We start from the raw sequence: 16,872 nt of genomic DNA, 5'->3' as shown, positions 1-16,872 counted from the left end.
GGCCGGCTGGTGGGGAGAAGAAGGAGATGGCAGGCTGGTGGGGAGGAGAAGGAGATGGCAGGCTGGTGGGGAGGAGAAGGAGATGGCAGGCTGGTGGGGAGGAGAAGGAGATGGCAGGCTGGTGGGGAGGAGAAGGAGATGGCAGGCTGGTGGGGAGGAGAAGGAGATGGCAGGCTGGTGGGGAGGAGAAGGAGATGGCAGGCTGGTGGGGAGGAGAAGGAGATGGCAGGCTGGTGGGGAGGAGAAGGAGATGGCAGGCTGGTGGGGAGGAGAAGGAGATGGCAGGCTGGTGGGGAGGAAGGAGATGGCAGGCTGGTGGGGAGGAGAAGGAGATGGCAGGCTGGTGGGGAGGAGAAGGAGATGGCAGGCTGGTGGGGAAGAGAAGGAGATGGCTGGTGGGGAAGAGAAGGAGATGGCTGGTGGGGAAGAGAAGGAGATGGCAGGCCGGCGAGAAGGAGATGGCAGGCTGGTGGGGAAGAGAAGGAGATGGCAGGCTGGTGGGGAGGAGAAGGAGATGGCAGGCTGGTGGGGAGGAGAAGGAGATGGCAGGCTGGTGGGGAGGAGAAGGAGATGGCAGGCTGGTGGGGAGGAGAAGGAGATGGCAGGCTGGTGGGGAAGAGAAGGAGATGGCAGGCTGGTGGGGAGGAGAAGGAGATGGCAGGCTGTGGGGAGGAGAAGGAGATGGCAGGCTGTGGGGAGGAGAAGAAGGAGATGGCAGGCTGGGGGGGGGGGGGGGAGAAGGAGATGGCAGGCTGGCGGGGAGAAGGAGAGGGTAAAGTATTGGATGGAGAAGAAAAACTCCGTACGTTATTTGGTATTGGCGCCTGGTCCTTGGCACAGGTCTCCTGCTCATCACACACACTCTCCTGAGACCTGTCCAGCACTTTATCACGTGATGGCTCTTTACTTCGATTTTTCCGTTCTCGTTTCGGTTTGTTTTCCATCTTTATCTGTACCTTGCGAACAAATGAGCTTCCAAGATCCAGATCATCCTGCGAGAAGGAATGTGTATGAATTGAGGGGAAGGGTAACCAGGGAGAGAGTGGAAAACTGGAGTCATGTACCACCACTCACCTCATTACCAGAGTCGCTGGCATCGGTAGACACAGCGTCTGCATCCACTACTACTGCAGACTCTACAGCCACACAATCATTATTAACAGTTGCCGAGGTCAGTACCTAATAAGGGATATATGATGTAAAAGTCCGTCACCGGGTTATAGCTGGCTGACCATAATACTACTTGCAGTCCAAGTCTATTACACTTTAATAGTACACCGGACCCCGTCACTTGCCAGGCCACTAGCTACTGTGCCAGCCATCTCCATTCTCTTTCTCGCTTCCCCACCTCCCCATTTCTTTGCCCCCACCTCCACACCTGCCTCCCTGTCCCTCCTTTTACCAGCTCCCTGTCTATCTCTCTTTCATCTCTGTCTCTATTTTCTTTGTGATCTGTCCCCCTTCCATCTCTCTGATCTCTCACCCCTTCCTCTCCGTCTCTCTCTGGCCCCCTTCTGTAATTTCTGTCCCTCACTCCATTGGTTGGTAGGGGTGTGCTTCACAGGTGGGGAGACAGTAGGGGTACTGACAGATGCCTTCTACTAGCTTCCCATTAACACACCCCGCCCCCAACCCTGTCTCTCTCATCTGTCTTCCTTTCCTCCCTATAGTCTTCTCGTCTCTGTCCCCTACCTCCCTTTTCTCTCCCCACTGAAAGCTGTGAGTATGTGTGTGGGGGTAATAGCCAGTGCGAGGGGTGGTGAAGCTGTGTGTCAGGCAGCCAGTGCAAACTGTGTGTGTGTGTGTGTGTGTAGGGGGGACGACAGTGAGTCAGGCAGCCACTGAGAGCTGTGTGTGTGAGGGGGCTGTGTGTCAGGCAGCCAGTGAGAGCTGTGAGGGTTGGGGGGTTAGTAAGTCAGGCAGCCACTGAGAGCTGTGTGTGGGGGAGGGGGGGTTTACAGCCAGTGTGAGGAGAGGAGAGCTGTGTGTCAGGCAGCCAGCGAGAGCTGGGAGGGGGCTGTGTGTCAGGCAGCCAGTGAGAGCTGGGAGGGGGGCTGTGTGTCAGGCAGTCACTGAGAACTGTAAGGGAGGGGGGCTGTGTGTCAGGCAGCAAGTGAGAGCTGTGAGGGGAGGGGGACTGTGTGTCAGGCAGCCAGTGAGAGCTGTGAGGGGAGGGGGACTGTGTGTCAGGCAGCCAGTGAGAGCTGCGAGGGAGGGGGCTGTGCGTCAGGCAGCAAGTGAGAGCTGGGAGGGGGGCTGTGTGTCAGGCAGCCAGTGAGAGCTATGAGGGAGGGGGGCTGTGTGACAGGCAGCCAGTGAGAGCTGTGAGGGAGGGGGGCTGTGTGTCAGGCAGCCAGTGAGAGCTGTGAGGGAGGGGGGCTGTGTGTCAGGCAGCCAGTGAGAGTTGTGAGGGGAGGGGGGCTGTGTGTCAGGCAGCCAGTGAGAGCTATGAGGGAGAGGGCTGTGTGTTAGGCAGCCAGTGAGAGCTATGAGGAAGGGGGGCTGTGTGGCAGTCAGTATGAGCTGTGAGGGAGGGGGGCTGTGTGGCAGGCAGCCAGTGAGAGCTGAGGGAGGGGGTTGTGTGGCAGGCAGCCAGTGGGAGCTGTGAGGGAGGGGGTTGTGTGGCAGGCAGCCAGTGGGAGCTGTGAGGCAGTCCGTATGAGCTGTGAGGGGAGGGGGGTAGTAAGTCAGGCAGCCAGTGAGAGCTGTGAGGGAGGGGGGCTGTGTGTCAGGCAGCCACTGAGAGCTGTGAGGGAGGGGGGCTGTGTGTCAGGCAGCCACTGAGAGCTGTGTGGGAGGGGGGCTGTGTGTCAGGCAGCCGGTAAGAACTGTGAGGGAGGGGGGCTGTGTGTCAGGCATCCAGTGAGAGCTGTGAGGGAGGGGGGCTGTGCGGCAGTCAGTATGAGCTGTGAGGGGAGCGGGGCAGTAAGTCAGGCTGCCAGTGAGAGCTGTGAGGGAGGGGGGCTGTGTGTCAGGCAGCCAGTGAGAGCTATGAGGGAGGGGGGCTGTGTGTCAGGCAGCCAGTGAGAGCTGTGATGGAGAGGGGCTGTGTGGCAGTCAGTATGAGCTGTGAGAGAGGGGGGCTGTGTGGCAGGCAGCCAGTGAGAGCTGTGAGGGAAGGGGGCTGTGTGGCAGTCAGTATAATCTATGAGGGAGGGTGGCTGTGTGGCAGGCAGCCAGTGAGAGCTGAGGGAGGGGGTTGTGTGGCAGGCAGCCAGTGAGAGCTGTGAGGGAGGGAGGCTGTGTGACAGTCAGTATGAGCTGTGAGGGGAAGAGGGTTAGTAAGTCAGGCAGCCAGTTAGAGCTGTGAGGGAGGGGGGCTGTGTGTCAGTCAGCCAGTGAGAGCTATGAGGGAGGGGGCTGTGTGTCAGGCAGCCAGTGAGATCTGTTAGGTAGGGAGGCTGTGTGACAGTCAGTATGAGCTATGAGGGGAGGGGGGTAGTAAGTCAGGCAGCCAGAGAGATCTGTGAGGGAGGGGGACTGTGTGTCAGGCAGCCAGTGAGAGCTGTGAGGGAGGGGGACTGTGTGTCAGGCAGCCAGTGAGAGCTGTGAGGGAGGAGGGCTGTGTGGCAGTCAGTATGAGCTGTGAGGGAGGGGGCTGTGTGTCAGGCAGCCAGTGAGAGCTATGAGGGAGGGGGCTGTGTGTCAGGCAGCCAGTGAGAGCTATGAGGGAGGGGGCTGTGTGTCAGGCAGCCAGTGAGAGCTATGAAGGAGGGGGCTGTGTGGCAGTCAGTATGAGCTGTGTGGCAGGCAGTCAGTATGAGCTGTGAGGGAGGGGGGCTGTGTGTCAGGCAGCCAGTGAGAGCTGTGAGGGAGGGGGGCTGTGTGTCAGGCAGCCAGTGAGAGCTGGGAGGGGAGGGGATCTTGTGTCAAGCAGCCAGTGAGAGCAGTGGGGGAAGGGGGCTGTGTGTCAGGCAGCCAGTGAGAGCTGTGAGGGAGGGGGCTGTGTGGCAGGCAGTCAGTATGAGCTGTGAGGGAGGGGGGCTGTGTGTCAGGCAGCCAGTGAGAGCTGTGAGGGAGGGAGCTGTGTGTCAGGCAGCCAGTGAGATCTGTTAGGTAGGGAGGCTGTGTGACAACAGTATGAGCCATGAGGGTAGGGGGGTAGTAAGTCAGGCAGCAAGTGAGCTGTGAGGGAGGGGGCTGTGTGTCAGGCAGCCAGTGAGATCTGTTAGGTAGGTAGGCTGTGTGACAGTCAGTATGAGCTATGAGGGGAGGGGGGTAGTAAGTCAGGCAGCCAGAGAGATCTGTGAGGGAGGGGGACTGTGTGTCAGGCAGCCAGTGAGAGCTGTGAGGGAGGGGGACTGTGTGTCAGGCATCCAGTGAGAGCTGTGAGGGAGGGGGGCTGTGTGGCAGTCAGTATGAGCTGTGAGGGAGGGGGGCTGTGTGTCAGGCAGCCAGTGAGAGCTGTGAGGGAGGGGGGCTGTGTGTCAGGCAGCCAGTGAGACCTGTGAGGGAGGGGGCTGTGTGTCAGGCAGCCAGTGAGAGCTGTGAGGGAGGGGGGCTGTGTGTCAGGCAGCCAGTGAGAGGTGTGAGGGAGGGGGGCTGTGTGTCAGGCAGCCAGTGAGAGCTGTGAGGGAAGGGGGCTGTGTGTCAGGCAGCCAGTGAGAGCTTTGAGGGAGGGGGGCTCTGTGTCAGGCAGCCAGTGAGAGCTGTGAGGGAGGGGGGCTGTGTGTCAGGCAGCCAGTGAGACCTGTGAGGGAGGGGGCTGTGTGTCAGGCAGCCAGTGAGAGCTGTGAGGGAGGGGGGCTGTGTGTCAGGCAGCCAGTGAGAGGTGTGAGGGAGGGGGGCTGTGTGTCAGGCAGCCAGTGAGAGCTGTGAGGGAAGGGGGCTGTGTGTCAGGCAGCCAGTGAGAGCTTTGAGGGAGGGGGGCTCTGTGTCAGGCAGCCAGTGAGAGCTGTGAGGGAGGGGGGCTGTGTGTCAGGCAGCCAGTGAGAGCTGTGAGGGAGGGGGGCTGTGTGTCAGGCAGCCAGTGAGAGCTGTGAGGGAAGGGGGCTGTGTGTCAGGCAGCCAGTGAGAGCTGTGAGGGAGGGGGGCTGTGTGTCAGGCAGCCAGTGAGAGCTGTGAGGGAGGGGGGCTGTGTGTCAGGCAGCCAGAGAGAGCTGTGAGGGAGGGGGGCTGTGTGTCAGGCAGCCAGTGAGAGGTGTGAGGGAGGGGGCTGTGTGTCAGGCAGCCAGTGAGAGCTGTGAGGGAGGGGGCTGTGTGTCAGGCAGCCAGTGAGAGCTGTGAGGGAGGGGGGCTGTGTGTCAGGCAGCCAGTGAGAGGTGTGAGGGAGGGGGGCTGTGTGTCAGGCAGCCAGTGAGAGGTGTGAGGTAGGGGGGCTGTGTGTCAGGCAGCCAGTGAGAAGTGTGAGGGAGGGGGCTGTGTGTCAGGCAGCCAGTGAGAGCTGTGAGGGAGGGGGGCTGTGTGTCAGGCAGCCAGTGAGAGCTGTGAGGGAGGGGGGCTGTGTGTCAGGCAGCCAGTGAGAGGTGTGAGGGAGGGGGCTGTGTGTCAGGCAGCCAGTGAGAGGTGTGAGGTAGGGGGGCTGTGTGTCAGGCAGCCAGTGAGAAGTGTGAGGGAGGGGGCTGTGTGTCAGGCAGCCAGTGAGAGCTGTGAGGGAGGGGGGCTGTGTGTCAGGCAGCCAGTGAGAGCTGTGAGGGAGGGGGGCTGTGTGTCAGGCAGCCAGTGAGAGGTGTGAGGGAGGGGGCTGTGTGTCAGGCAGCCAGTGAGAGGTGTGAGGGAGGGGGCTGTGTGTCAGGCAGCCAGTGAGAGCTGTGAGGGAGAGGGGCTGTGTGTCAGGCAGCCAGTGAGAGCTGTGAGGGAGGGGGGCTGTGTGTCAGGCAGCCAGTGAGAGTTGTGAGGGAGGGGGGCTGTGTGTCAGGCAGCCAGTGAGAGGTGTGAGGTAGGGGGGCTGTGTGTCAGGCAGCCAGTGAGAGGTGTGAGGTAGGGGGGCTGTGTGTCAGGCAGCCAGTGAGAGGTGTGAGGTAGGGGGGCTGTGTGTCAGGCAGCCAGTGAGAGGTGTGAGGGAGGGGGCTGTGTGTCAGGCAGCCAGTGAGAGCTGTGAGGGAGGGGGGCTGTGTGTCAGGCAGCCAGTGAGAGCTGTGAGGGGGGGGGGCTGTGTGTCAGGCAGCCAGTGAGAGCTGTGAGGGAGGGGGGCTGTGTGTCAGGCAGCCAGTGAGAGCTGTGAGAGAGGGGGGCTGTGTGTCAGGCAGCCAGTGAGAGCTGTGAGGGAGGGGGGCTGTGTGTCAGGCAGCCAGTGAGAGCTGTGAGGGAGGGGGGCTGTGTGTCAGGCAGCCAGTGAGAGCTGTGAGAGAGGGGACCCCCTCTAGCTCTCAGTGAGCAGCTGCTAGACTGACACAGTAACTGATTATATAATAGATGAGGACTATCTGGTTAAGCGATAATATTTATCTGTATTTTCACACTAATTGAACACATTGCAGAGGCTGTAAATACATTAAGTGCCCCTTCTAGTGATCTTGGTTATCTAGCATCAGCAATGAGCAAAGCGTTCCGGATCTCACCTCACTAACACGGGGGCACGCAGGATCTGGAGTAACCACTGCAGGTATTGTTGCCACATAATCATTATTAATAGTTCCTGAGGTTGGGACCTAATTAAATAAACAAAAACATGAAATTAATTCTCACTTCCCCAAGTGTTTGGCAATCAGCGGCGTTTGCTCATCCGGTCACCCGTCCCTGGCTGGCAGGAATAAGATGTCACATATATTATACAGCATAGGGAGAGGGAACCTGGTCATTCGCATGTGGAAGGGAAGTATGATACAGGTCTGTAGGTAAGGGTATGTATCAGTTATGGCTGCAGTCAGAAGCATCTGTGTGACCCCATAGATACATATAACCCTCAGCATGTATGCAGAATGAGCTGCCAAGTTATGAGGTGAGAGGCTTGGCCCATGGACCGCAACAGAATGCCTCAGACGTGGCGTCACCTCTGTAAGCTGAAGCCGCGAGCCTCTGTCTATATTCCCTGTATCTCGTGTACTAATGGGGATCTTATTATATGGTGTGACGTGATTCGCTGCTTCAGGTTACTCTGTTTAGTAACTAAGTGTACGAATGAATAGTAAACAATAAGGGGGGGTTCAGTCTACACTTGTCCGCATGGTGTATCAATTGGGCAGCTACATAAATTCCTTTACTGTTGCACTTCAGAATTTTTGGACATCTGGAGGTGCCCCGTATGCATAACTCACAACTTTTGCAGGTTGGGAGGAGGGACAAATGCGTGCGCCAAATGCGTCTGTACAAATATTGGTAAATAATGCAATGCCAGAGACATCCCCCAGGAGACAGCCCCTCACTGACCGGATCGCCATCCTGCGCCTTCGCACTCTCCTGCAGCTTCTGCTGGCGGATCCGATCTTTCTGCCTCTGAAACGTTAGACACATAAGCAGAATATTATTTACACCAGACACAGTCGTATAGCAGTGAGCCTGGATATTACTGCGCCACTACAAGCAGTCGCACACAGCCCCCAGTAATGCCCGCCCTCAGAGAATGGGAGAGAGGAGCCGTCTGTGGGGTGGAGTTTACTTCCCACAGAATACTGGGGCCTGATGGCGGTCTTCTGCAGCGCACACCAGATAACAGGCTGGGAGTTCCCTCACAAGAGCCACTGACCCATCTCCCACTCTAATTCCTGATAGGACAATGGCACCTAATGTGCAGCCTGTGAAACGAGAGAAGGGAAATAAAGGAGAAGGGAGAGCTAAGAAGAACGAGGGGAGGTCAATAAAGGAGAGAAGAGTTGTGAGGAATGAGGGATGGGAAATAAAGGAGAAAGAAGAGCCTAAGAGGAGCAAGGGGAAGGAAATAATAGAGAGAAGAGCTATGAGGAATGAGAAATAAAGGAGAAGGGAGAGCTATGTGGAACGAGGGGAAGGAAATAATAGATAATAGAGCTATGAGGAATGAGAAATAAAGGAGAAGGGAGAGCTATGCGGAACGAGGGGAAGGAAATAATAGATAGAAGATCTATGAGGAATGAATGATGAGAAATAAAGGAGAAGGGAGAGCTATGCGGAACGAGGGGAAGGAAATAATAGAAGAGCTATGAGGAATGAGAAATAAAGGAGAAGGGAGAGCTATGCGGAACGAGGGGAAGGAAATAATAGAAGAGCTATGAGGAATGAGAAATAAAGGAGAAGGGAGAGCTATGCGGAACGAGGGGAAGGAAATAATAGAAGAGCTATGAGGAATGAGAAATAAAGGAGAAGGGAGAGCTATGCGGAACGAGGGGAAGGGAGAGCTATGCGGAACGAGGGGAAGGAAATAACAGACAGAAGAGATATGAGGAACGAAGGATGAGAAATAAAGGAGAAGGGAGAGCTATGCGGAACGAGTGGAAGGAAATAACAGACAGAAGAGATATGAGGAACGAAGGATGAGAAATAAAGGAGAAGGGAGAGCTATGCGGAACGAGGGGAAGGAAATAACAGACAGAAGAGATATGAGGAACGAAGGATGAGAAATAAAGGAGAAGGGAGAGCTATGCGGAACGAGGGGAAGGAAATAATAGAAGAGCTATGAGGAATGAGAAATAAAGGAGAAGGGAGAGCTATGCGGAACGAGGGGAAGGAAATAATAGATAGAAGAGCTATGAGGAATGAGAAATAAAGGAGAAGGGAGAGCTATGCGGAACGAGGGGAAGGAAATAATAGAAGAGCTATGAGGAATGAGAAATAAAGGAGAAGGGAGAGCTATGCGGAACGAGGGGAAGGAAATAATAGACAAGAGCTATGAGGAATGAATAATGAGAAATAAAGGAGAAGGGAGAGCTATGTGGAACGAAGGGAAGGAAATAATAGACACAAGAGCTATGAGGAATGAATGATGAGAAATAAAGGAGAAGGGAGAGCTATGAGGAACAAGGGGAAGGAAATAATAGAGAGAAGAGCTATGAGGAATGAAGGATGAGAAATAAAGGAGAAGGGAGAGCTAAGAAGAACGAGGGGAAGGAAATAATAGACACGAGCTATGAGGAATGAATGATGAGAAATAAAGGAGAAGGGAGAGCTATGTGGAACAAGGGAAAGGAAATAGTAGACAGAAGAGCTACGAGGAATGAAAAATAAAGGAGAAGGGAGAGCTATGCGGAATGAGGGGAAAGAAATAATAGATAGAAGAGCTTTGAGGATTGGGAGAAGTCAATGTGGGGAATTCCATGGAATGAAGCCTGCTAGTTTATATGAATCGGGTTCAACTGATGTCATATGAACTCTATATTACCTTCTTTTTCTGTCGTTTCTTGTCTGCTTTCTCCTTCTCTTTCTCCTCTTCTTCTATAAGTTCTCTAGCGTTTCTGTCGGCTTCCTGCATTGTACACATGAAGAGACAGATTGCAGACACATCTGAATGTCATCCTCATATTGAAGCCCTTTCACCATCTAACCAGCTATTGCCTAAAGCAAATTTATCCTAAAATAGCGAGTAAGGGAAAATCCAGCCGTCACACATTAATACCACTTTCCTCTGAACAAATTCATCCCAACATCCAACAACCCCACCACATTTCTCCCACACAACTAATTAGTCCAATTGTGTAAAAAACCTCTCCTATCAAGGCAATCCTTAAACCATCTAATCCCAGCTATTAGAACTACCTTCCTCCCAACTCAATCATCTAACCCAGACATGTCCACATTACGTATATTGCTCTTCAAACAAGGTCTACCCAACCTGTATCCGTACATATCACCTTCCTCTCAACTCAACCGACAGATAAACTCAAGTCAACAAATTTGTGCCATTTTATACTTAACAAGGGTATACTCCACTATCTCCCCTATAAATGATAGCTAACTCCATGACCAGTTCATTCACCATTCAACCTCAAGTCAATGTCACCTTCCTCTATACTCATTCCTCATACCATCTACTCACCAATGCCACCTTCCTCTATACTCATTCCTCATACCATCTACTCACCAATGCCACCTTCCTCTATACTCATTCCTCATACCATCTACCTACCAATGCCACCTTCCTCTATACTCATTCCTCATACCATCTACCTACCAATGCCCCCTTCCTCTATACTCATTCCTCATACCAGCTACCTATCAATGCCACCTTCTTCTATACTCATTCCATCTACTCACCAATACCACCTTCCACTATACTCATTCCTCATACCATCTACCTACCAATGCCACCTTCCTCTATACTCATTCCACATACCATCTACTCACCAATGCGACCTTCCTTTATACTCATTCCTCATACAATCTACCTACCAATGCCACCTTCCTCTATTCTAATTCCTCATACCATCTACCTACCAATGCCACCTTCCTCTATACTCATTCCTCATACCATCAACTCACCACTGCCACCTTCCTCTATACTCATTCCTCACACCATCTACTCACCAATGCCACCATCCTCTATACTCATTCCATCTACTCACCAATGCCACCTTCCTCAATACTCATTCCTCATACCATCTACTCACCAATGCCACCTTCCTCTATACTCATTCCTCATACCATCTACTCACAAATGCCACCTTCCTCTATACTCATTCCTCATACCATCTACCTACCAATGCCACCTTCCTCATACCATCTACCTACCAATGGCACTTTCGTCTATACTCATTCTTCAAACCATCTACTCACCAATGCCACCTTACTCTACTCATTCCTCATACCATCTACTCACCAATGCCACCTTCCTCTATACTCATTCCTCATACCATCTACTCACCAACCCACCTTCCTCTATACTCATTCCTCATACCATCTACTTCCCAATCCACCTTCCTCTATACTCATTCCTCATACCATCTATCTACCAATACCACCTTCCTCTATACTCATTCCTCATACCATCTACTAACCAATGCCACCTTCCTCTATTCTAATTCCTCATACCATCTACCTACCAAAGCCACCTTACTCTATACTCATTCCTCATACCATCTACCTACCAATGCCTCCTTCCTCTATACTCATTCCTCATACCATCTACTCACCAATGCCACCTTCCTCTATACTCATTCCTCATACCATCTACTCACCAATGTCACCTTCCTCTATACTCATTCCTCATAACATCAACCTACCAATGCCACCTTCCTCTATACTCATTCCTCACACCATCTACTCCCCAATCCACCTTCCTCTACTCATTCCTCATACCATCTACCTATCAATGCCACCTTCCTCTATACTCATTCCATGTACCTATCAATGCCACCTTCCTCTATACTCATTCTTCAAACCATCTACCTACCAATGTCACCTTACTCTATACTCATTCCTCATACCATCTACCTACCAATGCCTCCTTACTCTATACTCATTCCTCATACCATCTACCTACCAATGCCACCTTCCTCTATACTCATTCCTCATACCATCTACCTACCAATGCCACCTTCCTCTATACTCATTCCTCATACCATCTACTCCCCAATCCACCTTCCTCATACCATCTACCTATCAATGCCACCTTCCTCTATACTCATTCCATGTACCTATCAATGCCACCTTCCTCTATACTCATTCTTCAAACCATCTACCTACCAATGTCACCTTACTCTATACTCATTCCTCATACCATCTACCTACCAATGCCTCCTTACTCTATACTCATTCCTCATACCATCTACCTACCAATGCCTCCTTACTCTATACTCATTCCTCATACCATCTACCTACCAATGCCACCTTCCTCTATACTCATTCCTCATACCATCTACCTACCAATGCCACCTTCCTCTATACTCATTCCTCATACCATCTACTCCCCAATCCACCTTCCTCATACCATCTACCTATCAATGCCACCTTCCTCTATACTCATTCCATGTACCTATCAATGCCACCTTCCTCTATACTCATTCTTCAAACCATCTACCTACCAATGTCACCTTACTCTATACTCATTCCTCATACCATCTACCTACCAATGCCTCCTTACTCTATACTCATTCCTCATACCATCTACCTACCAATGCCACCTTCCTCTATACTCATTCCTCATACCATCTACCTACCAATGCCACCTTCCTCTATACTCATTCCTCATACCATCTACTCCCCAATCCACCTTCCTCATACCATCTACCTATCAATGCCACCTTCCTCTATACTCATTCCTCATACCATCTACCTATCAACCCCACCTTCCTCTATACTCATTCCTCATACCATCTACTCACCAATGCCACCTTCCTCTATACTCATTCCTCATACCAACTACCTAACAATGCCACCTTCCTCTATTCTAATTTCTCATACAATCTACCTACCAAAGCCACCTTACTCTATACTCATTCCTCCTACCATCTACCTACCAATGCCTCCTTCCTCTATACTAATTCCTCATACCATCTACTCACCAATGCCACCTTCCTCTATACTCATTCCTCATGCCATCTACTCACCAATGCCACCTTTCTCTATACTCATTCCTCATACCATCTACCTACCAATGCCACCTTCCTCTATACTCATTCCTCATACCATCTACCTACCAATGGCACTTTCCTCTATACTCATTCCTCATAAAATCTACTCCCCTATCCACCTTCCTCTACTCATTCCTCATACCATCTACCTATCAATGCCACCTTCCTCTATACTCATTCTTCATACCATCTTCCTACCAATGCCACCTTCCTCTATACTCATTCCTCATAAAATCTACTCCCCAATCCACCTTCCTCTACTCATTCCTCATACCATCTACCTATCAATGCCACCTTCCTCTATACTCTTTCCATCTACCTATCAATGCCACCTTCCTCTATACTCATTCCTCATACCATCTACCTATCAACGCCACCTTCCTCTATACTCATTCCTCATACCATCTACTCCCCAATCCACCTTCCTCTATACTCATTCCTCATACCATCTATCTACCAATACCACCTTCCTCTATACTCATTCCTCATACCATCTACCTACCAATGCCTCCTTCCTCTACACTCATTCCTCATACCATCTACTCACCAATGCCACCTTCCTCTATACTCATTCCTCATACCATCTACTCACCAATGCAACCTTCCTCTATACTTATTCCTCATACCATCTACCTATCAATGCCACCTTCCTCTATACTCATTCCATCTACCTCTATACTCATTCCTCATACCATCTACCTACCAATGCCACCTTACTCTATACTCATTCCTCATACCATCTACCTACCAATGCCACCTATCTTTATACTCATTCCTCATACCATCTACTCACCAATGCCACCTTCCTCTATACTCATTCCTCACACCATCTACTCACCAATGCCACCTTCATCTATACTCATTCCATCTACTCACCAATGCCACCTTCCTCTATATTCATTCCTCATACCATCTACTCACCAATGCCACTTTCCTCTATAGTCATTACTCATACCATCTACCTACCAATGCCACCTTCCTCTATACTCATTCCTCATACCATCTACCTACCAATGCCACCTTACTCTATAATCCTTCATACCAACTACCTACCAATGCCACCTTCCTCTATATTCATTCCTCACACCATCTACCTACCAATGCTACCTTCCTCTATACTCATTCCTCATACCATCTACCTACCAATGCCACCTTCCTCTATACTCATTCTTCATACCATCTACCTACCAATGCCACCTTCCTCTATACTCATTCCATCTACTCACCAATGCCACCTTCCTCTATACTCATTCCTCATACCATCGACTCACCAATGCCACCTTCCTCTATACTCATTCCTCATACCATCTAGTCCCCAATCCACCTTCCTCTATACTCATTCCTCATACCATCTACCTACCAATACCACCTTCCTCTATACTCATTCCTCATACCATCTACCTACCAATGCCACCTTTCTCTATTCTAATTCCTCATACCATCTACCTACCAAAGCCACCTTACTCTATACTCATTCCTCATACCATCTACCTACCAATGCCTCCCTCCTCTATACTCATTCCTCATACCATCTACTCACCAATGCCACCTTCCTCTATACTCATTCCTCATACCATCTACCTACCAATGGCACTTTCCTCTGTACTCATTCCTCACACCATCTACTCACCAATGCCACCTTACTCTACTCATTCCTCATACCATCTACTCACCAATGCCACCTTCCTCTATACTCATTCCTCATACCATCTACTCACCAACCCATCTTCCTCTATACTCATTCCTCATACCATCTACTCCCCAATCCACCTTCCTCTATACTCATTCCTCATACCATCTATCTACACATACCACCTTCCTCTATACCCATTCCTCATACCATCTACTAACCAATGCCACCTTCCTCTACTCATTCCTCATACCATCTACCGATCAACCCCACCTTCGTCTATACTCATTCCTCAAACCATCTACTCACCAATGCCACCTTCCTCTATACTCATTCCTCATACCAACTACCTACCAATGCCACCTTCCTCTATTCTAATTTCTCATACCATCTACCTACCAAAGCCACCTTACTCTATACTCATTCCTCCTACCATCTACCTACCAATGCCTCCTTCCTCTATACTAATTCCTCATACCATCTACTCACCAATGCCACCATCCTCTATACTCATTCCTCATGCCATCTACTCACCAATGCCACCTTTCTCTATACTCATTCCTCATACCATCTACCTACCAATGCCACCTTCCTCTATACTCATTCCTCATACCATCTACCTACCAATGGCACTTTCCTCTATGCTCATTCCTCAAAAAATCTACTCCCCTATCCACCTTCCTCTACTCATTCCTCATACCATCTACCTATCAATGCCACCTTCCTTTATACTCTTTCCATCTACCTATCAATGCCACCTTCCTCTATAGTCATTCTTCATACCATCTTCCTACCAATGCCACCTTCCTCTATACTCATTCCTCATGCCATCTACTCACCAATGCCACCTTTCTCTATACTCATTCCTCATACCATCTACCTACCAATGCCACCTTCCTCTATAATCATTCCTCATAAAATCTAATCCCCAATCCACCTTCCTCTATACTCATTCCTCATACCATCTACCTACCAATGCCACCTTCCTCTATACTCATTCCTCATACCATCGACTCACCAATGCCACCTTCCTCTATACTCATTCCTCATACCATCTACTCCCCAATCCACCTTCCTCTATACTCATTCCTTATACCATCTACCTACCAATACCACCTTCCTCTATACTCCTCATACCATCTACCGTTCAATGCCACCTTCTTCTATACTCATTCCATCTACTCACCAATGCCACCTTCCTCTATACTCATTCCTCATACCATCTACTCACCAATACCACCTTCCTCTATACTCATTCCTCATACTATCTATCTACCAATACCACCTTCCTCTATACTCATTCCTCATACCATCTACTAACCAATGCCACCTTCCTCTATTCTAATTCCTCATACCAACTACCTACCAATGCCACCTTCCTCTATACTCATTCCTCATACCATCTACCTATCAACGCCACCTTCCTCTATACTCATTCCTCATACCATCTACTCACCAATGCCACCTTCCTCTATACTCATTCCTCATACCATCTACCTACCAAATGGCACTTTCCTCTATACTCATTCCTCACACCATCTACTCACCAATGCCACCTTACTCTACTCATTCCTCATACCATCTACTCACCAATGCCACCTTCCTCTATACTCATTCCTCATACCATCTACTCACCTACCCACCTTCCCCTATACTCATTCCTCATACCATCTACTCCCAAATCCACCTTCCTCTATACTCATTCCTCATACCATCTATCTACCATTACCACCTTCCTCTATACTCATTCCTCATACCATCTACTAACCAATGCCACCTTCCTCTATTCTAATTCCTCATACCATCTACCTACCAAAGCCACCTTACTCTATACTCATTCCTCATACCATCTACCTACCAATGCCTCCTTCCTCTATACTCATTCCTCATACCATCTACTCACCAATGCCACCTTCCTCTATACTCATTCCTCATACCATCTACTCACCAATGCCACCTTCCTCTATACTCATTCCTCATACCATCTACCTACCAATGCCACCTTCCTCTATACTCATTCCTCACACCATCTACTCCCCAATCCACCTTCCTCTACTCATTCCTCATACCATCTACCTATCAATGCCACCTTCCCCTATACTCATTCCATCTACCTATCAATGCCACCTTCCTCTATACTCATTCCTCATACCATCTACCTACCAATGCCTCCTTACTCTATACTCATTCCTCATACCATCTACTCCCCAATCCACCTTCCTCATACCATCTACCTATCAATGCCACCTTCCTCTATACTCATTCCTCATACCGTCTACCTATCAACCCCACCTTCCTCTATACTCATTCCTCATACCATCTACTCCCCAATCCACCTTCCTCTATACTCATTCCTCATACCAACTACCTACCAATGCCACCTTCCTCTATTCTAATTTCTCATACCATCTACCTACCAAAGCCACCTTACTCTATACTCATTCCTCCTACCATCTACCTACCAATGCCTCCTTCCTCTATACTAATTCCTCATACCATCTACTCACCAATGCCACCTTCCTCTATACTCATTCCTCATGCCATCTACTCACCAATGCCACCTTTCTCTATACTCATTCCTCATACCATCTACCTACCAATGCCACCTTCCTCTATACTCATTCCTCATACCATCTACCTACCAATGGCACTTTCCTCTATACTCATTCCTCAAAATCTACTCCCCTATCCACCTTCCTCTACTCATTCCTCATACCATCTACCTATCAATGCCACCTTCCTCTATACTCTTTCCATCTACCTATCAATGCCACCTTCCTCTATACTCATTCCTCATACCATCTACCTATCAACGCCACCTTC

At 50.2% G+C, this 16,872-nt stretch overlaps 1 protein-coding gene across 3 annotated transcripts in view; it reads right to left on the bottom strand.

Annotated features, from left to right (window-relative positions):
* The window catches only part of TTC31 (tetratricopeptide repeat domain 31), a 220,685-nt gene that overhangs the window by 35,925 nt on the left and 167,888 nt on the right, over positions 1-16,872 (bottom strand). For all 3 annotated transcript variants that reach the window (XM_063925756.1, XM_063925765.1, XM_063925774.1), the window contains 5 exons: positions 9,233-9,316; positions 7,309-7,374; positions 6,501-6,590; positions 1,075-1,179; positions 807-992 (listed from right to left, as the gene is read on the bottom strand). In XM_063925756.1, the coding sequence (XP_063781826.1) occupies positions 807-992; positions 1,075-1,179; positions 6,501-6,590; positions 7,309-7,374; positions 9,233-9,316 (531 nt within the window). The remainder of the gene's footprint in view (positions 1-806; positions 993-1,074; positions 1,180-6,500; positions 6,591-7,308; positions 7,375-9,232; positions 9,317-16,872) is intronic.

The sequence above is a fragment of the Pseudophryne corroboree genome, chromosome 1 (genome assembly GCF_028390025.1).
Source record: "Pseudophryne corroboree isolate aPseCor3 chromosome 1, aPseCor3.hap2, whole genome shotgun sequence".
Lineage (NCBI taxonomy): Eukaryota > Metazoa > Chordata > Amphibia > Anura > Myobatrachidae > Pseudophryne > Pseudophryne corroboree.
Note: the sequence above shows the minus strand (reverse complement) of the source record. Positions and strands in the feature narration are given on the sequence as shown.